This window comes from Phyllobates terribilis, unplaced genomic scaffold, assembly GCF_046119375.1.
Source record: "Phyllobates terribilis strain yellow unplaced genomic scaffold, ASM4611937v1 Scaffold_4__5_contigs__length_816908805, whole genome shotgun sequence".
NCBI classification, from domain to species: Eukaryota; Metazoa; Chordata; class Amphibia; order Anura; family Dendrobatidae; genus Phyllobates; species Phyllobates terribilis.
The window spans coordinates 86,786,041-86,813,019 of NW_027362764.1; the positions used below are offsets into that span (position 1 = coordinate 86,786,041).

At 43.4% G+C, this 26,979-nt stretch overlaps 1 protein-coding gene across 3 annotated transcripts in view; it reads right to left on the reverse strand.

Annotated features, from left to right (window-relative positions):
• MAP3K8 (mitogen-activated protein kinase kinase kinase 8) overlaps nt 1–20,757 on the reverse strand; it is a 38,285-nt gene extending 17,528 nt beyond the window's left edge. The window contains exons 1-3 of one of the 3 annotated variants that reach the window (XM_073677592.1): nt 20,471–20,757; nt 13,196–13,285; nt 1,074–1,435 (exon numbers count right to left, since the gene is read on the reverse strand). In XM_073677592.1, the coding sequence (XP_073533693.1) occupies nt 1,074–1,409 (336 nt within the window). In that variant the 5' untranslated portion in view covers nt 1,410–1,435; nt 13,196–13,285; nt 20,471–20,757. Of the gene's footprint in view, nt 1–1,073; nt 1,436–13,195; nt 13,286–14,340; nt 14,457–20,470 lie in introns of those variants that run through there. The other 2 variants (XM_073677593.1, XM_073677591.1) reach the window with 2 other exon arrangements.
• Between the last annotated feature and the right edge of the window lie 6,222 nt (nt 20,758–26,979).

Consider the following 26,979-nt stretch of genomic DNA (forward strand, 5'->3'; position numbering starts at 1 on the left):
AGCTAAACAATGGCGTACATTAGCCATTGACTCATATTGCAAAAACTAAATAAATATATATACCACATGGTCTACTTTATTCCTAACTAGGAAAGCGCAGTAGTCTATGCTTTTTTTATACAAAAGTACGCCGATGCATAATATCTTCGGATATGCCAGTAGGACACACTTAGCAGTTCCTGGGTTGATTGATGACCATGTATAAGTTCGCTGTGTCTGGGACTTTTCCAGAGCATAAGGAAAAAAGAATGTGAGCAGAATCTAACTGGTGTTTATAGGGTTTTTCCATGGAAAAAATAGCTTTATGAAATGGTAAGATAGTTAAATCACAAATATATTTGAATTAGCCATGGTGCTCCGATTCTTCCATAGTCAGTTCAGGCCTCGGTCCCTGAATCTTCACTTACAGTCCTAGAACAACATTTTTCTATGTCAACATGTGACCACAGTAGTCCATGAAGTTTGATTACTGCTAGATATAGATAGGAGGGGCCTGCTTATCTATTGAAATGAGCAATCAGCCAGCCCCCTTCACACACAGCTTCGATCCCGTACGGACAAAGAAAGTACTGTCCTATATTGGACACAAACCAGAAGATGACCCGCCTTGACCTGAAACTAGAGCTCGTAGCTAAAGATCTAGGCACCTTTCAGACATGAACCATATTAGTAAATTACTAGATTAAAGGGGGTTGTCCGTGATTGGGGCTTAAGTCTGCAATCAATCTATGTGACTGCAGACTTGTGAATACTCACAGGATTCTCTGGTGGCTGTGATTTGCATACTTCCGGCCACATTCCGACCAGACGTGTCCAGCTTCTCTCAATTCACTTGTATTGAGCGTCTAGTCGGCACGTGACCGCATGTATACATATCACATACTTGTGGCTCCGAAGAATCCTGACAGTATGCATATTGCTGTGAGGATTCACAGGTCTCCAGTCACAGAGTACCTGCAGACTTGAATCCTAAGCCTAGACAACCACTTTAACATAAGTACAATTTTGTTTTAGCTGGAAAATTTCTTAAAATACACAATCTCTCAAGTAGTAATCGTCATGTGTCTTTTTACCTTGTTTAATATAATCCCACATTCCTGCTCAAAGCATTTATGTAAATGTTTCGTTGCATCAGATACTTGGTTTGTAAAGTTGAGTAGCTCCTTAGTAGTTCCGTATTTGACCGATGATAGGAGGGAAGTTTCTTGTCCGCTCAGAAACAGAGAGTCCGTCCTCTCCTCGTGGTTATAAGCTTCTTGCCCTTGTGTGACCGAGTTCTTCTCCCCTGCACACACTTCCCCATCACGATACAGGTTTTCCATTATAGTCACCAAATCCGTGACATTTAAATAAGTGAGAAGCAGCTCCGCGTCCTCCTTCTGGTCACTGGTGGTGCTCATGAAATCCATTATGGCACTGCTTTCTAAAGCAACACCTAGAAAATAAAAAGGAGGTTCATGTTATTCCATATATCAAATTCATCTTCAGAAATGACAATTTTATTCTTTTTTTAAATTCCAGGTCGTAGTTGTAAAACATAAGCTAAAATAGAACTGCAGAGACCTCTCCGTGGGGTCTGAGGTCAAGAAACACTTGTACTTTCCTCACAGAATTAGTGACAGGGTCTATTTGACCCATATTAGGGTACTATAGGATCAAGGGGCAATCCCAGATCTATAATGCAACTTTTTTTTTTCATAACCTTATATATGCACCGATATTTGGTATAATTGGATAGTTTTTCATTATTTTATTTACTTAGCATGTGCACTGTGAGTATCTGTCATTTTTATCTTACAAAAGGGAGTTACTTCATTTAACTATGTGGACAATCCCTTTAAAAAGGGGTTGTCCAGGCTTGGGGCTCAAGTCTGCAGTCACAAATATGCGATTTGCATCCTTCCAGACACATTGCGACTAGACGTGTCCAGCCTTGCTCAATTCACTTGTGTTAAGAGAGGACACGCACATCTAGTAGTCATGTGACCGAATGAAAGTAAATTGCATACTTGCGATCATGCGCCTACTCCGAGCGCACTGTGAGGATTCACAAGTCAACAGTCACAGAGAGATCACAAGTCTGAGACCCAAGGCCACACAAGCCTTTTGAGCATGGCGTGATCCCCTAGAGCTACATCACTTTGTGGCTTCTGAAATGCTGCATAAAAATCCTCTTGACTAGATTTACACACAGAGATAAGGGGCCATATCCTTTGAATGGAGAGGCACAAAAAACGAAAAACCACCACCAGATTAACAGAATTTACACCAGGCAAAAAATACAGATTTACGGTAAGGGACAGGTTTTCTTTAAAGAGATTTTCTACAATTTATAAAAATAAAGACGGCTGATTAAATAAAACATACATACATACATACATATACAGTGCTGGCCAAAAGTATTGGCACCCCTGCAATTCTGTCAGATAATACTCAGTTTCTTCCTGAAAATGATTGCAATCACAAATTCTTTGGTATTATTATCTTCATTTAATTTGTCTTCAATGAAAAAACACAAAAGAGAATGAAGCAAAAATCAAATCATTGATCATTTCACACAAAACTCCAAAAATGGGCCAGACAAAAGTATTGGCACCCTCAGCCTAATACTTGGTTGCACAACCTTTAGCCAAAATAACTGCGAACAACCGCTTCCGGTAACCATCAATGAGTTTCTTACAATGCTCTGCTGGAATTGTAGACCATTCTTCTTTGGCAAACTGCTCCAGGTCCCTGATATTTGAAGGGTGCCTTCTCCAAACTGCCATTTTGAGATCTCTCCACAGGTGTTCTATGGGATTCAGGTCTGGACACATTGCTGGCCACCTTAGAAGTCTCCAGTGCTTTCTCTAAAACCATTTTATAGTGCTTTTGGAAGTGTGTTTTGGGTCATTGTCCTGCTGGAAGACCCATGACCTCTGAGGGAGACCCAGCTTTCTCACACTGGGCCCTACATTATGCTGCAAAATTTGTTGGTAGTCTTCAGACTTCATAATGCCATGCACACGGTCAAGCAGAGGCAGCAAAGCAACCCCAAAACATCAGGGAACCTCCGCCATGTTTGACTGTAGGGACCGTGTTCTTTTCTTTGAATGCCTCTTTTTTTTTCCTGTACACTCTATGTTGATGCTTTTTCCCAAAAAGCTCTACTTTTGTCTCATCTGACCAGAGAACATTCTTCCAAAATGTTTTAGGCTTTCTCATGTAAGTTTTGGCAAACTCCAGCCTGGCTTTTTTAGGTCTCGGAGTAAGAAATGGGGTCTTCCTGGATATCCTACCATACAGTCCCTTTTCATTCAGACGCCGACGGATAGTACGGGTTGACACTGTTGTACCCTCGGACTGCAGGGCAGCTTGAACTTGTTTGGATGTTAGTCAAGGTTCTTTATCCACCATCCGCACAATCTTGCGTTGAAATCTCTCGTCAATTTTTCTTTTCCGTCCACATCTAGGGAGGTTAGCCACAGTGCCATGGGCTTTAAACTTCTTGATGACACTGCGCACGGAAGACACAGGAACATTCAGGTCTTTGGAGATGGAATTGTAGCCTTGAGATTGCTCATGCTTCCTCACAATTTGGTTTCTCAAGTCCTCAGACAGTTCTTTGGTCTTCTTTCTTTTCTCCATGCTCAATGTGGTACACACAAGGACACAGGACAGAGGTTGAGTCAACTTTAATCCATGTTAACTGGCTGCAAGTGTGATTTAGTTATTGCCAACACCTGTTAGGTGCCACAGGTAAGTTACAGGTGCTGTTAATTACACGAATTAGAGAAGCATCACATGATTTTTCAAAGGGTGCCAATACTTTTGTCCACCCCCTTTATTAGGTTTGGTGTGGAATTATATCCAATTTGGCTTTAGGACAATTCTTTTTGTGTTTTTTTCATTGAAGACAAAATAAATGAAGAGAATAATACAAAAGAATTTGTGATTGCAATCATTTTCAGGAAGAAACTGAGTATTATCTGACAGAATTGCAGGGGTGCCAATACTTTTGGCCAGCACTGTATGTATGTATGTATGTGTATATATATATATATATATATATATATATATATATATATATATATATATTATACTCACCTTTGTAGTCTACCACTGCTGCTCACTGTTGTCTCTGTTCACTTCCTGCAGCAGTCACATGCTGTATATCATTCATGTTACCACTGCAGCCAATCAATAGCCTCAGTGGTCACGTGTTGTACATGCCAACATCAATGATTGGCTGCAGCAGTCGTCTGAATGTTATACTGCACATGATCACTCCAGGAAGTAAGAAGTGACTGAAGGGAAATACGGAACCATCAGCACCGGAGCAGCAGGGGGGTTGAGTATAGGAATTTTTTTTACTTAACCCATTCCTTACATTTTTATACATCCTGGAAAACCCCCTTATAGGTCTTGTCCTCTATGTAACATTCATCACTGATCCACTGCTGAGACTCATATAACAAGAACATGAGTCCAGTGTTCCCCACTTGAATGAATTAGTTTTAAAGGTGGTCCAATGTCCCTCATTTGGATGGAGTGGTAGTCACGCATGCGCACTATTGTTACATGGGACTGATAAGTGAGCACTATTGTCACGCAGGGTGTGGGAAAGACTAAGTGCAACACCAAGGGAAGAGGGGGAGGAAGCCCAAACACTAGGGAAAGGGGGAGTAGAGACCCCCCTAGGCAGATCTAATCACCCTGTCTACCCTACCGTCCCTATACAGGTTCCACACTTATCGCTGAGCAAGACCCTAAACCCTGGATGACCCTAGAGCTTGGCCATAGATAGGGAGGGGGAGGGGTGAGCACTGGTCAGGCCCCACTACAAACTAAAGACTACAAGGTAGACAAACAAAGGGGATACACATAGCTTGAGCAGACAGCAGAGGAGTAACGCCAACTGTCCTCCAAGGGCACCAGAGAAGATGCTAGCCGACTGCTAGTGCTCCAAGCCTGCACAAAGGTACATAGAAGTATCACCGGTGATTCCCTGGAGCAAACTGAGTGTTTTTAACTTCCTGGCAAGGGTGTATCAATCAGCAGAAGGAGGGAGGTCGCCGCTGGGTACTAAAGGCAGAAGGATTAAGAAGGCGTCTGTAATACCAAGCGCAGAGACCTTCTACAGCCAGATCCAGAGCGACTGTCTATTACACCTGACACACCCGTGACAACTATACTTTGCCATCTCCATCCGTCCCAAAGATAAAGAGTGGACTTCTTGTTAACATAATAAACCGCCAATCCGTTCAAATAGGTGAGCATTCTTGAGATTTATGGGGTCCCAGTGGTGGGATCACCAGTGATTACGCATTTATCATCTATCCTTTGATGATGTAATAGATGTTGTTCCTGGGCCAAACCCTTTACCGTTCTCGTTACGCAACAATCTACATTTCTTTTGGCGGCTGTCATAGTTAGAATAGAAGGATACAATGCACCTAAAGGCAGTGCACGCAGCGTACTCGTGTCATGCAGAACCGGCCCTGCCCAAAAACAGATTAAATCAGCTTCCAATTACGGAGGGGGTCTTACAGGTGGGAAACAATAACTATTGTGACATTTACAATGCGACACATCTGCTCCTTCCATTTATTCGGTTTCCTCTTAAATGTGCATTAAAACCAACATACAATAAAACCATTGTGCAATATATGGAGGAAAAGGGAAATTATAAATGCAATGTGTGTTCATTTGATTAATCAAACTGTAAGCTGCGACCTTCCGGATGATCTAATAGTTACAGCCTGGGAGTTGTAGTTCTGATATTTAATGAGAGACTTGTTGCCGAGCATTACATTTTATAATGCAACTTTATGTAACTGTGTAATCTGAATTCCTGCAAATCAAGTCACGATTGAAGTCTAAGAATAGCAGGATGATGACCTCAGCCTTGATCCCTGGAGGAGACAACAAGACAATTTCTGGGCAGACATTAGAAATGTGACTTAAGAAGAAAAACATTCATTTTCCCAATCCAAATAAGGCAGAAAAAAATGGATGGATTACTGGAAAACTGAAGCACAGTTCCCAATCCATCCAAAACTAAAAAGTTTCCCAGCAGTTGGCAGGGAGGATGGAAAATTGGAAAAGTCCCCTTGTTGTCCTAAGACATTTACTACATCTCCAATCATAACATGTTGCCTACTTGGCCCTTTAACTAATGCCGGGTGACTGCAGAAGTTACTCAAAACTGTGTCTACTGATCAAATGTTAGCATACAAAGAGTTAATATATGAACGTTGTATTGTAGTCTATCCGATGGGCTGATATCTTCTGGCCCTTTAACTTGTGCCCCGATTTGAGGATGATTGACAATGAAATATAGGTCAGATAGTGGTCTGTGGCTGAGTCTACGGAGGTCTGCCCGTAATCGCAGTGGTAAGTTCCTCCCTTCCATCCTTTCTTAGTAAACAAGTTCATTTCTCCTTATTGCATAATATAAACCAGTGTGACGTGAGAAAGGTCTGGGGTCTAAACTTACTAACTGTGATCAGAGCTCATAAAAAGTTACAATTACTGGCATAATCCTGGTGTCACGGGGTCCAAATCCGGTATCACACAATCAACAGAGCGAAAGATGACTGAACAATCCCAAGAACCTTTATTACATGCAAACCAAAAGGTCCATAAAACAATCTACCACACAGAGGATGAAATAGTCCAGGAACACGGATACAGTCCAGTAACGGGATAAATGCCCCGGAAGGTGAGAGTCACAATCCTCCGCTTAGAGATCGATATGACAGTGCGACTCCAGATACTTCTCCATACAGGTTCCTCTAGCAGTATTAGTCTCTCTGGGGTGCAGGCCTTAGCATCAGCAACCCACAAAGGATCTATCTTACTCAACTGTTTGTCCTCCTCAGATCCCCTCCTTATATCCAGGGATAGGCAGACAGGTTGGATGGCCTACCATCTGGCCCCCCAGACCTGGGAACGGTGCCTCAGAGATCTCTACCCTCAAAAGAGCTGGTGTTACTATCAGGAATCTGACAAAGTCCAAAAAGTCAGTTGTCATCCATCAGTCAACACAAGTGAAATTAACCAAGTCTTTGGGTGAACTCAGAAGTCCTGATCTGTCGGAGGTCTCCCCAACTGAACTCTTCAGTCTTATAGGCATATATGAGGCACTTGAGTTCGGGTTAGGAGACCTGCGATCAGACCGGACACTGTGGCCCATATTCAGACCGTGTTTCACGGAAGGATGAATTTGGTTTGACTCTTCGAGAGATTTTCTATCCAAGTATATTGTTTGGGTCCAGGTCCATAAAGTTCACATTTTCTACAACTCCATGACTGTATTGTAAGGGAATCCTAACAAGACATTCAAATCATGACGAATGAGAAGGAGAAGCCAGCTCACCACACACCACAGTAGTCCATAAATCTCTGGAGCTTTGACTGACACCACTCAGCCGGTAAGACAGATAAACAAAGTAGGGATAGATCCAGCTACATAACCATGACTAAGGGTGCTAAATGCACCCGAAAAGCGTCAGTACCGGTTTGTTTTTGGACTGTAATGGATGTTTTGTGGAATTTTTAATATGAACGAATAAAACTTCAGTAACCTTTATCCGTGTAGCTGGATCTATCCCTACTTTGTTTACTTAAATCATAACACCCCAAAACACCCTTCTCCAGGTGCCCACCAAATAATTGAAGAGAAACCTGTGGAAAGAAACCCTTATTATTGGAATCAATGGCATGTATTTGGAAACTTATTCCAAAGTCTAAAGGCCCCCAAAACACATTAAGTGGATGTCATCCGAACAGGGAGATATTGGTAGGAGACACAAACTATCCAATGTTTATAGGGCCCTCCTAACTCTTGCTCAACAGATGATTTAATAGCGACAGAATGATCCGGCGTATTGAATTGCAGCACCCTATGCACCCTTGTAGCCAAGACACTGACTAATACCATATTTGTTTATTTTACTCACTTATATAGCGCCATTAATTCCACAGCGCTTTACAGACATTATTGACACTGTCCCCATTGGGGCTCACAATCTAGATTCCCTATCAGTATGTCTTTGAAGTGTGGGATGAAACCGGAGAGCCCGGAGGAAACCCACGCAAACACGTCAATGCAATTTGTAGCAGTTTGTATTCTGCAGATTATTTCTCAGGAAAGACTGTTGCAAAGTTCCAGTCCAATGGACAGGGATGAAAACTTAACCAATCCTAAAAATACATTTTTTAAACCAAGGCTACCACTCCACTTCCATTGATGACCAGATCATTAGAGCCACAAGGATCCCTAGAAGTCAATTACTTCAGTACAGAGAAAAAGAGGAAAATAATTGTGTACCGCTGGTGGTGACCTACAACCCACAGCTTGAGGTACTGAGAAAAACTGCTAAAAAACGTCACCACATGCTACACAAGGATGACCGGCTAAAAACAATATTCAAAGACCCTCCCTTGCTGTGCTACAGGCAACCTCCAAATTTAAGAACCATCATGATCCGAAGTTCAGTGCCCTTAGATACACCAAGAGGAACTTTTCCTTGCAATGTGAAGAGCTGCAAAACATGCACCCATATAGAGACCAAAGACAGGATACAGATTCCCAACACACAGCAGGAATATAAGATTCCCGGGACATTCACATGTTCCTCTTCCAATGTGGTGTACTTAATTCTGTGCACTATATGTCCTATTGGGGGTCTCTATGTGGGAGAAACCAGACAGAAACTGAGAGCAAGCATCATCGCCACCCAATTACAGATAAAAAAAAAAACATATACCGGTGGCCAAACATTTCTGTGGTCCAGGACACAACATCAACAATATGAAAGTTGTCATATTAAAAGGCAACTTTAAATCACAAAAACACAGAAGAGTTTGGGAATGCAAACTGATTAGAGTCTTTGGCACCCTCCACACAGGAATAAATCTGTCAGGAGGATTTATGTCTCACTACAAAATCTGAGGAATCTGCTCCAGAGACAGGAGGTCACCAGGCCTATGATCTTACATGGATATTGGAACCATAAAACTTTCACACCACTAATCTAATCCAATTAAGGACTTCTCTAAGCTCAGTTTTGTTTGCTTATTTAAATGTCAATTTATTATGCCATGCATCTGTTTTTTGTTGTTTTTTTTTTCTTTTTTTGTGTGCATATATTTGTGTTTCTTTATATATCTTCTCATACCATGCCTGAGGAAGGAACCTAAGTTGTCTCGAAAGCTTGCCTTGTAACATCATATATTTTATTTTTGCTAGCCATTAAAAGGTATCATAACTACAAGATTATCTTGTTTTTCCCACTGAGAGCAATTTTTAATCAACACATCATAACGTCTATAAAAACTGCATTCACAGAATACAGGCTGCAGTACATGGCCCCAATATTCTGCTAACGGCAACTGCACAAACTTCGTTATATGCCCTACCTCAAAGTGCTGGTTCTTAAGAATGGAGCGATTTTTAATATTATTGTTGACTGCTCCTTGCTTAGGTTACCAGCCATGTCTGCAGTCGATCAGCAGTGGCCGGTCTCCTAGGCAAGTAGTGCCTAGCTTTTTCCATATATAAGTTGGCAAGGTCGCTCTATCCATCCAATTTCAGTGCCCCTGCGCTCCTCGTATAGACCAGAAGCAAATCTGTCTCTGTTTGCAACATCTGAGACTGCACATTTTTCGCCAGGGGCTCAACCATTCTACTGATGTGAACTATCAATAAGGAATGCAGCGCCTCCTGGCTAGAAGGAAGCTGTGAAGCAGGGGAGCGGTGCGCTCCTGAAGACAGAACTTAGAACAACCCTTTTAAGACTCTCTGGACTAAGTTTGCACTGTCTAAATGTTGCAAGAGATTAGTAATTCTACCCAAGTGGGTTTTTTTTCTGTAAAACCTCAAAAAAAAAAGTTAAACTTTTAAGCATTTAGTATGGAATTTTAGCAATACGACTCTTTGAACATTTTTTAAAAGCCTATTGACATCTATAGAGAAAAAACACCTTAATATCAAACTCCGATCACAATGTAAAAAAACACAAACGTGACTGTGTAGAGATAATCATGTGTTCCTATAAACTAATGACCTCCAACCTGTCATAAAACGAAACTCCTGACCTACCCTGACAACCTGCATCTGTCCGTGCTCGCTGGAAGTAGTAGTTTCCTAACAGCTTGAGACCTTTTCATAGACTAAGGCCTCGTTCAGACATCTGTGCTTTATGTATGATTTTTAGTTGTGTTTTTCATGGACAGAACATGTGCCCATTATAATCTATGAGGCTGTTCATATGTCCATTTTTTTGTGGTTTGCAGACTAAAGGCCCAATTTATTATTGCATTTGTGCCTTTAGTTTAGTCAAGTTATTGGTGTTTTTTGCCTGTTTTGCATTTGTGCTTTATTCTTTTAATTTGTACCTTTTTATATTAATCTTATATGTGTTTTTCATTATGTTCTCCATTGTGGGCAAGGTTTGGGGTTTACAGATTTTTATGGTTGATTCGTTAAAAGGTATAGTCCGAAATACAACTTAATTTTCATCGTAAACCCCAATTTAGTGCCATAATCTAATCTAATACACTTGAATTAAAAAGTCCCTTTTTCTTCCCTAACTAACTGTTTTTTTTTTGCGCTAAAAAGTCACAAAAAAAAGGTTAAAAAACAAAAGTAAAGACTGTTTTTGAATTTGTACAAAAGTCATGAACAGCGTACACCGGTATTGGTGGAGTAGAAGGAATTAAATTCATTAAGGGTGCTTTCACTTTGCGTTCACACACCCGTTCTGTGGCTCCATCGGGGTGCACGTCTATATTCCCCCCTGCAAAATGGGATTTGGGCCTATTCGCCAATGGAACTATAGACTATAAAGATGCCGGCAGAGCGAACGTGCACTCTGCCGTACACCATTTTCAAATGTATACTCCTACTTTAGGCGCCTATTACGTCTGAGTGTCCATACCAGTAGTCGTACATGCTCAAAAATGATGCACGGCAGAGCATACATGCACTCTGACGGCACCATTATAGTCTATGGCCCTGTTGGCGCATATGCACGAAACCCAGATGTATGACCTGACGGGGCCACCGAGCAGGTACTAAACGCAATGTGAAAGCACTCTTAGAGGAACAAACCACTTAATTAACTTGGTGCCTCTTCTGAGTGGCTTGCACCGAGTCCGAAACCCTATTCCAGTCAGGGACTGGAGTAGCATTTTTTGCGTACAAAATGCCATCACTTCTGAGGAATTTGATGGGCAGGCGTGGCCAGGTCCTATCCCGGTTCCTCCCCAGCTCTACACATTTCAACAGTGCCTGATCTAAAATGGCGAGAAAATGCCAATAGTTGCAAACATTTCACGCAACTGTGAAAAAAATATGGCGACTTTCCAAAGCTTTTGCACCAATTTTTTGGGCTTAAAAGCTTTTATGAATCGGCCCCCATGCAAAAAAAAAAAAAAATCACTGATCTTGAAAACCTGACCCAGTACACCAATGAAAATCGGTCAGTAAGGCTGTGTGCCCACGTAGCATTTTTCAAGCGTATATGCTGCGGAATTTCCGCAGCGTAAACGCTTGAAAAACGCATGTATATCCGCACCCCATGGTCCCCAATGGGATTCCGCAACTTCTATGCACATGCTGCGGATTTTTCCGCAGCGTTTATGCCGCGTTCAAAACTCCGCAGCATGTCATTTAATTTTGCGTTTCCGCAAGCGGAATTGCCTTTGTCCAATGCATAAAAAACGCAAGGCAATTCCGCATGTGGAAAACGCGTGATAAACGCGCGAAAAATGCGCGATAAACGCGTGCGGAATTCCGCATGCGTTTTTCCGGGAGAGGACTTGCATTTATGCAGCAGAAATTTTCTGCTTCATAAATGCAACGTGGGCACATAGCCTAGGAGAAATCACTGACGTCTGAATTTGGCCTAAGAGCAAACTTCTGCATGGAGTCTTTTTGGCTTTGAAAAACTCGGTGTGTGTAAAACTGAGCTCCATAATAACAGCTGAAGTTTTGGCCACATATTTTAAAGCGTCCTTCCTGCAGGGGCACATTACTCATCAGAAGGTCGAGAAGGAAAGTCCCTTTCAGAAGGGAAAAAAACAAGTCTTGTTATTTCCCTCACTTGGCATTTGGTCGCTATCAGGTTTGACATTTTTTGCAAAAGTTTTTTTTCTCTAATAGAAATAGAAATTAATCGCAAAGTAAAATATTGCACTTTTCTCTACATACTTAGCATCATAAACAAGAGAACAAGGTTTCTGTGACGCTACCTATCTGGAATGTATTTGTTCTGTTGCTTCCAGTGAGCAGACAACAGAGGTATACGTGACATATGTGTCATCCACACCTCACAGACAATTCCACACAGGAATCCCAAAAAATGCCACAGTCCATATACAGTCAGTGAATGGGGGATGCAGCCAAACGGGATTAGACTTCAAGGCAATAACGTATTAGAGAAATGTGATCGGGGTTACAATCAGGGCCGGCCTTAGGGTATATGGCGCCCTGTGCGAAATCCCTCTTGGCGCCCCCCCCCAAAGAAAAAAAATTAAACTCATGTAGGTGAAAACAACAAGTGCATTTTTTATTAATCAAATGATCAAGTAATAACAAGCAACAAAAGTTGAAAAGTTTTAAAGCCGCCACCACGATAAGGTAGACTCTTCTGGCAGGGCCCTACTCTAACCTATTAAAATTTTCTTAAAATATCCAATACTCTTTTTAGATATATTTTTATTTAGTTTTCTTTAAGGGAATGTGTCATATACATTTTTTTTTAAAAATGACCAATAATACCACATACAGGGAATACTGCCACACCATGACCAGACCACATATTACCACAACATAGTGACCGAATAATACCACACAGAAGGGGGAAAAACTGCCACACCATGACCAGACCACATATTACCACCACATTACTAATATTACCACCACATTACTAATATTACCATAAGTGTCATTATGCACGGGAGCTCTATACATGGTATGTATAATGTAAGTGTCCAGGTAATCTAGTGATCACCAGTGACATTATACACAGGAGCTCTGTATATAGTGTCAGTGTACAGGTAATACAGTGATCATCAGTGACATTATACACAGGAGCTCTGTATATAGTGTCAGTGTACAGGTAATACAGTGATCACCAGTGACATTATACACAGGAGCCCGGTACATAGTATATAGTGTAAGTGTACATGTAATACACTGACTCACTGGTGACGTCTCTAGGTGAAGTCCTTCAGCTACGCTTTTCTCCTTCATCCAGCACAGACCGCCATTACGTCTTCCAGCCAGGACTCGTCTCTGCATAAAATAACACAGTTATCTAGAGCACATTCCCCAACTTCTACATTACGCAGCTGAATACAGACGTGTATCCACCATCAATATATGGTTAGTTATTATACAACCTACCATTCCAAATATAAATTGTAATCCACCACGGTGCCCCCATTAACTGTAAATAGGCACTTAATATATAATTTAATTAGAACCTCTACTCTTTCCGCCAATTTGTTACCAGTTACACTCCTGCATCCGCAACGCCCCCTACTCTATACTTCCTGCTCCCCGCATTCATTATTTACATGCACCCCCTGCCCCAATTCATTATATCATGTCCTGCTCTCCCCACCCCATCATCATTTACTGTCCCCCACCCCACATTCATTATGTGCAGCTCATTATCCCCCTACTCCCAATTCCCCCATGTGCAGCTCATTTTCTCCCAATTCCCCCATGTGCAGCTCTCACCCCCCCATGTGCACATCTCTCATCCCCCTCCCCCACATGTGCCCCTCTCTCATCCCCCTCCCCCACATGTGCACCTCTCTCATCCCACTCCCCCACATGTGCACCTCTCTCATCCCCCTCCCCCACATGTGCACCTCTCTCATCCCCCTCCCCCACATGTGCACCTCTCTCATCCCCCCCATGTGCACATCTCTCATCCCCCTCCCCCACATGTGCACCTCTCTCATCCCCCTCCCCCACATGTGCACCTCTCTCATCCCACTCCCCCACATGTGCACCTCTCTCATCCCCCTCCCCCACATGTGCACCTCTCTCATCCCCCTCCCCCACATGTGCACCTCTCTCATCCCCCCCATGTGCACATCTCTCATCCCCCTCCCCCACATGTGCACCTCTCTCATCCCCCTCCCCCACATGTGCACCTCTCTCATCCCCCTCCCCCACATGTGCACACCTCTCATCCCCCTCCCCCACATGTGCACCTCTCTCATCCCCCTCCCCCACATGTGCACCTCTCTCATTCCCCTCCCCCACATGTGCACCTCCCATTCCCCCCACTCCTAGTAAATTGTATTTAAAAAAAAAAAAAAACTTGTTATACTTACCCCCATGCGATCCCTGCAGAATCCTCGTCCAAATCGATGACACCAGGTTCTCCTGACTTCCGGTCATGTGACGGTGCCGTCACATGACCGGAAGTCAGAGAAATCATGACAGAGATGTTCCGGCCCCGGCGCTTAGCATGGGGCCGGGGGCCCCATGAGGAGAGAGACACACAAGAGGGGGGCCCCCAAGGGGGCCCCTACCGGCCGGGCCCCATACTGGAGTCAGGGCAGTCATGCCCTGATGGCGGCCCTGCTGGAGGCTGAAGGGGCCCCCTCTCCCTCGGGGCCCCCGTTCAATGAACCGGCTGCACGGGCGGTAGTTCCGCCCCTGTGTGTGAGGAGGAGAGAGTGCAGCGCGCCCGGGTCCCGGCCGGACATTTCAGAGCAGAGAGGGGGCGCCGGCGCCTGAGCACAGAAGAAACGCTGGGCGCTCCCTCTCTGCTCTTCCATAAGAAAAATACCGACGGGGAGGGAGCCAGCGCAGCGCCCCCCTTCACTCTCAAGTTTGAGGCGCCCTGTGCAGTTGCACAGCTGGCACGCCCCAAAGGCCGGCCCTGGTTACAATCATAATATTCCGATGGAGATGAAGGCGGCCAAGCTGTGCCCAGAATAGATCCAAGTGTATGGTCGCTCCTAGGAAACCGAGCTCCCCAGAGACAGTGGGTTACCCACCAGAGATCATCCATTACATTTCCAGATGATCTGGCTGCTCACTAGAACGGCTACAATAAGACACAAGCAAATTCACTCTGTAACAACAATGTGATTGCACATTTTATTAACACTCAGGAGGAATATGCCAAACAGCAGCCACAATCTGGTTGCCGTTGCATCAGTCCATCATAGGGACCGTTTCCAAAAAAAACACTACTAATATATATATATATATATATATATATATATATATATATATATATATATTTCTTTTGGGTTTTTTTTGTGGGCTTAAGGGACACTTATTCTGATGCATTTTCTGATAGGTAAAAAAAAAATGTATGCAGACAGAGTGGACCCATGGGAACATTAAGATGTACACTTGAAGCTATGCCTGGCATACATTATCAGCTTTGTGCACAAACATCTACAATATATATTTATTTTACTCACTTATATAGCGCCATTAATTCCACAGAGTTTTACAGACATCACCACTGTCCCCATTAGGACTCACAATCAGCATTCCCTATCAGTATATCTTTGGGGTGTGGGAGGAAACGGGAGAACCCAGAGGAAATCCACACAAACACGGGGAGAACATACAAACTCCTTGCAGATGTTGTACTTGGTGGGATTTGAACCCAGGACCCCATCGCTGCAAGGCTGCAGTGCTAACCACTGAGCCAGAGTGCTGCCCATATATCTTATAAGGGTATGTGTGCACACGGACTGGAGCGGGCCAGCTGCGGCCCAGACGCTGCAGAATAACCACCGGCGGCTTTCACTCAATATGCTAATGAGCTGCACCGTTTGTTTTTTTTTCACCTGCAGACTTTCTTCATAGATGTTAGTCTATGGGGAAAGCTGGCATGCGGACCCGCAAGAGATTGACATGATGCGGTCTGGAAAACCGCGCAGCATGTCAGTGTCCGCAGGTGTGCCGCAGGTGCACGGAGACGCATAGCGGACATGGGATTTCTAGAAACCCCATCCGCTATGCTGTAACATCTGGACGCTGTAGGTTTGACGCTGCATAAGTTTGCAGCGTCAAACCCACAGCGGCTCCGGATCGTGGGCACATACAGTACAGACCAAAAGTTTGGACACACCTTCTCATTTAAAGATTTTTCTGTATTTTCATGACTATGAAAATTGTACATTCACACTGAAGGCATCAAAACTATGAATTAACACATGTGGAATTATATACTTAACAAAAAATTGCGAAACAACTGAAAATATGTCTTATATTCTAGGGTCTTCAAAGTAGCCACCTTTTGCTTTGATGACTGCTTTGCACACTCTTGGCATTCTCTTGATTAGCTTCAAGAGGTAGTCACCGGAAATGGTCTTCCAACAATCTTGAAGGAGTTCCCAGAGATATTTAGCACTTGTTGGCCCTTTCGCCTTCACTCTGCGGTCCAGCTCACCCCAAACCATCTCGATTGGGTTCAGGTCTGGTGACTGTGGAGGCCAGGTCATCTGGCGTAGCACCCCATCACTCTCATTCTTGGTCAAATTGCCCTTACACAGCCTGGAGGTGTGTTTGGGGTCATTGTCCTGTTGAAAAATAAATGATGGTCCAACTAAACGCAAACCGGATGGAATAGCATGCGACTGCAAGACGCTGTGGTAGCCATGCTGGTTCAGTATGCCTTCAATTTTGAATAAATCCCCAACAGTGTCACCAGCAAAGCACCCACACACCATCACACCTCCTCCTCCATGCTTCACGGTGGGAACCAGGCATGTAGAGTCCATCCGTTCACCTTTTCTGCGACGCACAAAGACACGGTGGTTGGAACCAAAGATCTCAAATTTGGACTCATCAGACCAAAGCACAGATTTCCACTGGTCTAATGTCCATTCCTTGTGTTCTTTAGCCCAAACAAGTCTCTTCTGCTTGTTGCCTGTCCTTAGCAGTGGTTTCCTAGCAGCAATTTTACCATGAAGGCCTTCTGCACAAAGTCTCCTCTTAACAGTTGTTGTAGAGATGTGTCTGCTGCTAGAACTCTGTGTGGCATTGACCTGGTCTCTAATCTGAGCTGCTGTTAACCTGCGATTTCTGAGGCTGGTGACTCGGATAAACTTATCCTCAGAAGCAGAGGTGACTCTTGGTCTTCCTTTCCTGGGGCGGTCCTCATGTGAACCAGTTTCTTTGTAGCGCTTGATGGTTTTTGCAACTGCACTTGGGGACACTTTCAAAGTATGCCCCATTTTTCGCACTGACTGACCTTCATTTCTTAAAGTAATGATGGCCACTCGTTTTTCTTTACTTAGAATTTGTATTATGGAAAGAAAAAAACAGCTAACAGTTTATTCAGTAGGACTATCAGCTGTGTATCCACTTGACTTCTGCACAACACAACTGATGGTCCCAACCCCATTTATAAGGCAAGAAATCCCACTTATTAAACCTGACAGGGCAAACATGTGAAGTGAAAACCATTTCCGGTGACTACCTCTTGAAGCTCATCAAGAGAATGCCAAGAGTGTGCAAAGCAGTCATCAAAGCAAAAGGTGGCTACTTTGAAGAACCTAGAATATAAGACATATTTTCAGTTGTTTCACACTTTTTTGTTAAGTATATGTGTTAATTCATAGTTTTGATGCCTTCAGTGTGAATGTACAATTTTCAAAGTCATGAAAATACAGAAAAATCTTTAAATGAGAAGGTGTGTCCAAACTTTTGGTCTGTACTGTACCCTAAACAGTTTTACATATGACAGCAGATGTTTCTTTTGTGCATTACAATACTTAAGTAAATGACAAATTCAGCTCTGCTGCAACCACAACTAAAAAACTCACTATATATTGAATGTGTGAACATGGCCTTATGGTGCAATCAGTTTACTCTGCAGATTTCCTCTCCTTTGTGAGGATGACATGTCGCACATTTCCTTCTTTTCTGTGACCTGAATTAGGTTTTGACTAGCAAATACAGACCAAAATGCTGCCATGTGAATGGACCCTGGTGCCTCAGGCATCCTGACATGTACTAGATCCATTATAAAGCTTATATGGGGCGCAGAGCCTCAGCTGTACCTCTATTCTCATATGGCATGTTTTTTGTTGTGTTACTCAGTGTGAATTGGGGCCAGTTTCACACATCTGTTTTTCATCGTCTTGGTACAGATTGCTCTGCACAGACTCACAGTGGTCTCCTGACCCAAACTCAACAGCTTCATGTATATACGCCCATGGTACTCTGGAGTTTGGGTCAGGAGACCCGAGGTCAGTCTGTACATTGCACAGTGAATCACGGATGTGTGAAACCTGCTGTTGGCCTCATTCACACGTCCATGTTTAAACATGGATATGAAAAAATGGTGCCGGTGTCATCAGTATTTTGGATCAGTGTTTGGTCCGTGTGTTCGTTTTTACCATCAGTGTTTTCACGGATGGATAAAGAAATGACAACACTTCTCCTATACGTTACAGTGTTAATCACAGGCGGCACACCGATGGTACATGGATGACATCCATGTGCTCTACGTGTTTTTCACAGACCCATAGCCTTGTATTGGCCCTTGTCATCCATGCTGTAGGAAAAAAACGGACATGTCTGCGCAGGGGCGGACATATCATTGGTGCAACCTATGCAGCCGCACAGGGGCCCAGGAGGTAAAGGGGGACCATTTATACCTCCAAAGCAGGTGCCATTTTGCATTCTTAGGAGCTCTTGGGCTGCAAAGGGCCCTTCTATTGTTCTTGCACAGGGACCCTTTTCTGTCTGTGTGAGTTTTGCATGGACATATGAATAGCACAATATATTATAATGGATACTTGTTCTGTCCATCTTTTTTTCATGGACAGAACATATCCGTGCAACAAGGACATGTGGATGAGGCCTTAGGGAGCGTTCACATTCACACTTGTTCGGTGGCCCTGTCAGAACTTAAGTCTGAATCCTGTTTTGTGGAGGGGTTCAGACGCAAGCCCCAACATGGCCACTGATTGTTGGATGCCGGAACGCATAGTGAAAGCACCCTTAGGCGAAGTTCAAATAAGTATATGAAAAATCATCCATTTTTCATTCAGGAATAAAGAAAATTTTTTTGATCCATCTAGCCATCCATATACCATCAGCATGTCTCCCATGTGTCATCCATATGTCCATTTTTGATAACCATTTTTATACAGCAATAATTAAAATTTATTCAATTTTCCCTATGTTAATAATTGCAATGGAGCCATTAAAAACGGATGTCATATGCATGGTGTCCATATTGCACCCGTTTTTTGTGTGCACCCATTGAAATACTGTATATAGGCGAGTCTCATTGGAAAAACATATGAGGCAAGAGATTTAGTTCACACCGTTGGTCTGTGCGGAAAAACAATTCAGGTGAAGGAACACATGGATTAACATCGGAGCGTGTGCGGTCCATTCTCCACACATACAGCACTTGGACTGAAAATATGTTTGCATGAACGGACCCCAAGGCTACATTCACAAGTCAGTATCTTCGGTCTGAGTGCTGTCTGTGGAAAAACTGACAGACGGACAGCGCTCGGACCAGAGTTATTTTATTGAGCTGTTCTGATGTATGTTTTTGTTTTTTGTTTTTTTACTTTTAACAAATGTCCACGTGAAAAAAAAAAAAAAACACAGCCTGCACTATTCTCTTAGGCTATGTGCACACGGTGCGTTTTTTTATACGGTAAATCCACATGGAATTGGCCCCAAAAACGCACTGCAAACCTTATCCCTGCATTTTCTATGAGATTTGTGCACGCGATCAGGATTTTCCCTTACAGAATTTCATGTGCGTTAAAATAAGCAGCATGTCCATTTGTGCGTTTTTCCTATACAATGCATTGGAAAAAAAGCATGGCAAATCCGCATCAAAAACGCTGCGGAATTTCCGCAGCGTTTTTTGTTTTGCTGCCAAGAGGTGAAGAACCTGGCAGAAATGCTGCAGAAATTTCTACAACAAATCCTGATCGTGCGCACATAGCCTTATGAATTTCAGATGACGCACTTTTATCCAATTCTACAGGTCCTCAAAAAAAATAAATTAAATAAAAAAAAAAAAAAAAATCAGATTCCACGTGGATCGACAGCACGGCATCCGATTTTTATGGATATATTGCAATTCTTTAAACATAGGAAACTGTTTGGTCTTGTAAATTTTATTTCTGGATGAAAATCAGACTTTATTTTTTTTTATATACGATCCATTCCAACAGTGATTTTTTTTTTTTTATGTTGCAGACTTTTTGCACCCATTAAGTAAAATAAGTTACTTGCATTTTTTCGAAAATACGAAGCGTAAAAAAAACTCATTGTGGGAACTTAGCCTTAGACAGAAAGCAATGGTCTGCGTGGTCATATTCCGCATACACGGCTACTAGGGGACACTCTCTTCATACACACAGCTCTCGTAAAATCTCATGTAGCGACCTACAATGAGTATGGGGTCTACCGTACAATGACCCTAATAATGTTGCCTTCTGGGCTTCCGCTTACCTTTACACTCCATGTGGGCCAGCATGGCTAGGACAAGGGAAGTCACTTGCCGTCCAGTCCTAGCCCCATGTCCCCATGTCCTGGGTGAGTACTGCTCCCTGCTCAGCCTGCAGCTCAATGCTGGAAAGTCCAGGGAGGAAGTTTTTCTCAAGAAGTTGGGCAGTACTTTCAGGAAATGATGAGAATGAAACAAGAGGAGATATTAACCCTCACAGCACCTGAGAGCATGCAAAGACACCAAGGAAGATCTTCACTCTACTGAGACAAACTAAAAAGTGATCTCAAGTCTTAGGGCCACCCAGAGAAAATCCCCAATCTGCATAGACGCTCGGGGAGGGCTTATAGTATTTGCATATAAGGAGCGCCATGATGAAAGGAAACTCGCTTCACAGAAAAAACAATTCTTTCCATTGAGCGAATGATATCACGGTGACATTAGTAATGGAGCACTGACCTGATGTATTGTACGTGACCGAATAAATAGGATCATAATGCAACTGTTTCAGCTACTGGGAAAATAAGCCTTTTATCTGATGTTGTATCTAGCAAACGAGTGGTTAACCCAGCGTACATTGTACAGAGATAACAGAGACCTGGCATCATTTCCAGGATTTTTTAGCTTTATGTTGAGAAGAGTGCAAAACAAAGCAGCGGCTGGAAACCTGAAAATTACAGGGGATTTAAAGGTTCGGTATTATTTAACGGGTTAATCCCAATTTGTACAGTAAAGACAATGCCATCAGTTTATGATTACCAGTGGTCCATATGCCCCCTTCACACATCCGTATAAAACCGGTACTGGAAAAAACAGTATTGGTGTCATCAGTGTTTTTCCGGTATGAATAAGGAAATAAATTACAAGTCTTCTCCTATACTTTTTAATGTTAAGCACGAACATGACACGGATGACATCTGTGTGCTGTACATGTTTTTCAGGGACCCATAGACTTGTATTTGATGCATTTGTGCTGCGGTAATGCGCTTAAAAAGTATTTGCATTTTTTACCTGCAGAAATTCCACTCCTAACGCAAGTCTATGGGAAAAATCTGCATGTAAAACTCAGCGTACCAGCAAGAAAAATTGGCATGTTGCAGATTTGAAACCCGCATCGCAGATCAGTTTACGCTGCATAAACAAAATCACAGTGGGCATGAGATCTGTATTAGGCCGGTTTCACACGTTCGGATATTTCCGGTCCTGAAAAAAACAGTACAAGAGATATCCATGTTTATGTGCACCTGTTTGGCACACGTGTGCTGCACGTGTGACACATTAGGATTACACGTACCGGCGACTGGGAATCAGCAGTACAGTTAGTGCTGTTCCCAAGTGCCAGGTGCTGAATGCTGACCTCATCATTGTCCCTTGCTCGCGCTGTGATCAGCACGAGCAAGGGACAATGTTGGGAGTAGCAGTCTGCTGCCGCAGTGTCCAACTGTAAAAATAAGAATAAAATAATAAAATCCTTATACTCACCTGTCCGGAGATGTCCCCCACTGTAATCATCGGCCCGCTGAAGCTGAGGAGCAGGGGAGAATGAGCCCCTGCAATGAGAGGAGTGCAGTTTCGGGGCCCGCTCGCTGGAGTGAGTCATTCTCCCCGGCTCCTTGGCGTCAGCGGTCACATAGATTACAGCGGGGGATATCTCTGGGCAAGTGAGTATAAGAATTTTATTATTTTAGTCTTATTTTTACACATGGACACAGCAGGAACAGACTACTACTCCCAACATTGTCCCTTGCTCGTGTGATCAGAGGGCTAGATCTAATCTGTCAGAGGGCTAGTACTAATATTAAAAGGGTTGTCTAGGCTTGGGTTACAAGTCTGCAGTTACACTATGTGGCTGCAGACTTGGTAATCCTCACAGTGTGCAGTGTGCACACCATCAGGATTCTCCGATGCCGGAAGCGGGCGGCCATGTGACCACAAGTATGCGATTTTCATACTTCCGGCCACATTCTAAGTAGATGTGTCCGGCCTCGCTCTATTCACATGCATTGAGAGAGGCCGCGTACGTCTAGTCGGCACGTGACCGCATGTATACAAATCGCATACTTGTGGTCATCCGCCTGCTCCCAGCGCTGGCATCGGATAATCCTGACAGCCCACACACTTCATGCTGCAATGATTCACATAGAGTGATTGCAGACTTGAACCCCAAGCCTTGACAACCCCTTTAAAACCATATGATATAAACATTTTTATTATTACTTCTTCCATTTATCGCCGTGTTTATTTCAAGTTAACCTAGAATAGGAAATCATTAAATCTTCGTATAGCTAAGCACTGTCCTGTGACTGACATCTTTCTACCCACAGCTGAATATATCCCATATAGCTCACACCATGAAACTTGTTTCTAGGAAGCAAGTTTACTATTCATCTTTTAATTATTCCAGTGAACCATAAGTTTAGGGCATGTACTGACAATACAGAAAAGTTAACACTGATTACTTCTCAGTAGAGTGTTACCAGGTGTCAGATTACGGTGTATAGTCCACACAAGTAGATTCCTTTGCTCTAAGCTAGACCTCTTATTAGGCGACGTTCCCAGAATGAGCTTTTGGTGGGTTTTTGACGCGGTGTCAAAAATGCAGTGTCTTAGGGTATGTTCACACTAGGCATTTTTTTCTGCAGCAAAACCTGAACTCCTGGCTGGCAGGAAAGAAGCTGCATCAAAAACGCAGGTTTTAGTGCGTTTTTGCTGCGTTTTTCAGGATCCCAAAGTTCAGCTTTGCTTCCACCACAGAAGCAGGAATACAGGTCACCAATGCAAGACATACAGTATGTGAAGCCATATTAACCAGAATTACAAATGCAAAAGTGGGGGGAGGTGAATTGTTCATAAATAGTTTACCTTAGGATACTGGCAGTGCATTGAGTTTCTATGACACTATTTATTTTCGCACTATGGTCTGCCATTGAGTTGCTCAGGAATTGTTCAATTTCACACCTCCGTGGGCCACAGGTATTGTTCAATCTCACACGTAGATCAGTCAATGTTTAAACTGTACACATCATTAATTTAATTAAACTCTCCTAATCCAAACTGTCATCTCAGGTGACCAAGACAAGATGGCAAAATCACAAAAATAAATGAGTTTCACATACTGCTGTACTTGTTTTTTTTTCCACTAAAAACGCAGCAAAACCTGATAGACGTGACATGCTCTATTGTGCAAAAAAACATTTGAAGCACAAAATACAGGTGACACAAAAACCAATGTGTGTGCATGAGATTTCTGAAATCTCAGACTTTGCTGATACTGTAAAATGCCGCTGAAAATTTGCATAAAAAAATGCATTAAAAAAACACTGAAAAAAACGCCTAGTGTCAACACGGCCATAGAGATCTCATGCCCACGGTGCTTCTTTTTTACTTCTTTTTTCACACAGTCTTCTACTCAGAATTATGTCCCCATATAGCCCGCCTACACATTATGATGTCCCCACACAGCCCCTCTTGCAGTATAATGTCCCCAAAAAGCCACTATGCAGTATGATTTTCCCACACAGCCTCAATACACAGTATTATGTCCCCACACAGCCTTCTACTCAGAATGATGTCCCCATACAGCCCCCCTACAAATTATTATGTCCCCATACCTGCCCCCCTACACATTATGATGTCCCCACACAGCCCTCTTACACATTATTATATCCTCACACAGCTCCTGTGCAGAATGACATCCCCACACAGCCTCCATGTAGAATGACGTCCCCACACAGCCTCCAAGTAGAATGACGTCCCCACACAGCCTCCAAGCAGAATGACGTCCCCACACAGCCTCCAAGCAGAATGACGTCCCCACACAGCCTCCAAGCAGAATGACGTCCCCACACAGCCTCCAAGTAGAATGACGTCCCCACACAGCCTCCAAGTAGAATGACGTCCCCACACAGCCTCCAAGTAGAATGACGTCCCCACACAGCCTCCAAGTAGAATGACGTCCCCACACAGCCTCCAAGTAGAATGACGTCTCCACACAGCCTCCAAGTAGAATGACGTCCCCACACAGCCTCCAAGTAGAATGACGTCCCCACACAGCCTCCAAGTAGAATGACGTCTCCACACAGCCTCCAAGTAGAATGACGTCTCCACACAGCCTCCAAGTAGAATGACGTCCCCACACAGCCTCCATGTAGAATGATGTACCCACACAGCCTCCATGTAGAATGATGTCCCCACACAGCCTCCATGTAGAATGATGTACCCACACAGCCTCCATGTAGAATGATGTACCCACACAGCCTCCATGTAGAATGATGTACCCACACAGCCTCCAAGTAGAATGACGTCCCCACACAGCCTCCAAGTAGAATGACGTCCCCACACAGCCTCCATGTAGAATGATGTCCCCACAAAGGCCCCTCATCACACACAAAATGATATACATTGCTGTGAAAAATTAAAGCATCAATATTTACAAATTCATTTTGAAATGGAAACAATGGTCAGATTGAAACGAAATTTTGCATGGCTGTAGGCCAGACCCTGAATTTCATGATACGGAAATTGTTTTGCTATTTTCAAATCAATTCTAGGGGTTGCAACCCTCTAAACACCCCAAATTGGAAAGTGGCTAGAACAATTCCAAAGAAGTCGACTTTTCTCTGAAACTGTCAAATGGATTGGTTTGAAAGACTCCTCAGTGATGGTAGATTGCATAACATTTGTGATCCTGTCATTCCAAATGAATTTGGAAATATTGATTCTTTAATTTTTCACAGGAGTGTATAAAACTGCTCACCTAACCTCATTCCCGTGCAGCTCTGGTCTGCGCTGGGCACAACTGGCTCGATGCAGTGACCTCATTGCGACTGCTGCGCTCCAAGACACACAGGCTCAATGATGGCAGAGGGAGCTGACAGTCCTTTGGCTGTCCCAGTACATGGGCCGCACCAGAACAACCAAAGAGCCGCATGTGGCCTGCGGGCCGCACTTTGCCCATGTCTGCTCTGTGCCATTGCCACCTCACAGCATAATACAGGTAGCCATCTACGAAGTCTATGTGCGCGCTAAGGCTGGAGCTGTGCACTTCTGTCTCTTGTATTGTATAATTCTCTGGGTTCTAATGAATGATCGGTGAGTGTCTCAGGATCTGTGCACCCGCCAACCTGCATGCAATTAAAAATCTTGAAAGTTTATTTACTCTGTTATTAACACTTTAAAAACAAGCAACTTTTACAATTTACTTCATATTAAATATCCTCTCTGCTCCCAAGAGCTGAGGAATTTTTAATTCGATAGTTTACTGCTCATTGCTTAGGTTACCGGCCACCTCAGCATGATCGGTTTCCTACGCAAGGGGCACTCGCTTGCTAGTACTTTTCTCTGAAGCTTGCTGGATCGCTGGTTCAGGCCAGCTTCAGTGTCCCCGATCTTCTTCCTGGCAAAGTTGGCTCTGCTAGTGCTCAGTTCAGACCAGCATCGCAACCATGCTGCTGGTCCGAACTGTCAATCTTCAGGATAACACCGTCCCCCCCTTCCCCAGTAATCAGTAAGCCAGTAGGTAAGGGAGTGGTGGCTCCTGAAGAAAGAAGGTGAGAGCATATAAAGGGAATCTGTCAGCAGGGTTTTGCTATATTATCTAATAGAAACATGATGTAGGTACAGAGACCTTGATTCCAGTGATGTATCACTTAGTTTACTGGGTGCAGCGGTTGTGATACAATCACTGTTTTCTCTGCTGCAGATCTAGCAGATCTCTGAATGATGAGCCCTGTATAACCCCGCCCACTCCACTGATTGGCCGCTTTCTGTGTACACTCTGCATAGGCAGAAAGCTACCAATCAGTGGTGGGGGTGTGGTCGGACCAGGAGACGCGAAAACACCAAGGCCTCTACTGATAATCTTCCGCTGATTTTATTGAAACACTAACACACAGCCTAGTAAGTGACACATCGCTGAAATCAAGGTCTCTGCCCCTACATCATGCTGCTCTCACACAGTGGCATACATAGAAATCATAGGGCCCCATAGCAAATGTTCTAATTGCACCCCTCCCCCCAAAATAAAAAAAAAAATTATATATCCCTACATTTGAAGCACCTTGGTGTTAACCTTTTAGGGGCATTTTAGAGTTTGATGCTCCCAAAAATGCCTATGCACACACACACTGTGTATGGTATCCAGACAGTGAATCCCCCCACAGTTTTACCCCACGCATACAGTGTAGTACCTGTCAGTATGATGCCCCACACAGAATGAGGGCCCCCACAGCCCCCTACTGAGTATAAGAACCCCCACACAGAATGACAAAAAAGTATTTGTCCATCTTGTTTTTACCTTTGAGGGCCCCTGCCCCTGCCAGCCCTTTGTCATATGCACATCATTAAGGGCCCTCATTTAGAAAAGATCCTATGAAATGGAAGTTTGTTACTTTTTTTTTATAATAAAACTACAGAACTTGATGAGTAGGTATAACCAGATATATGATGAATGTCTTTTAACTGCAGTCACCAAAGAGTTAATAAACAAGGAGTGAACCCGTCCTACGGTCATACA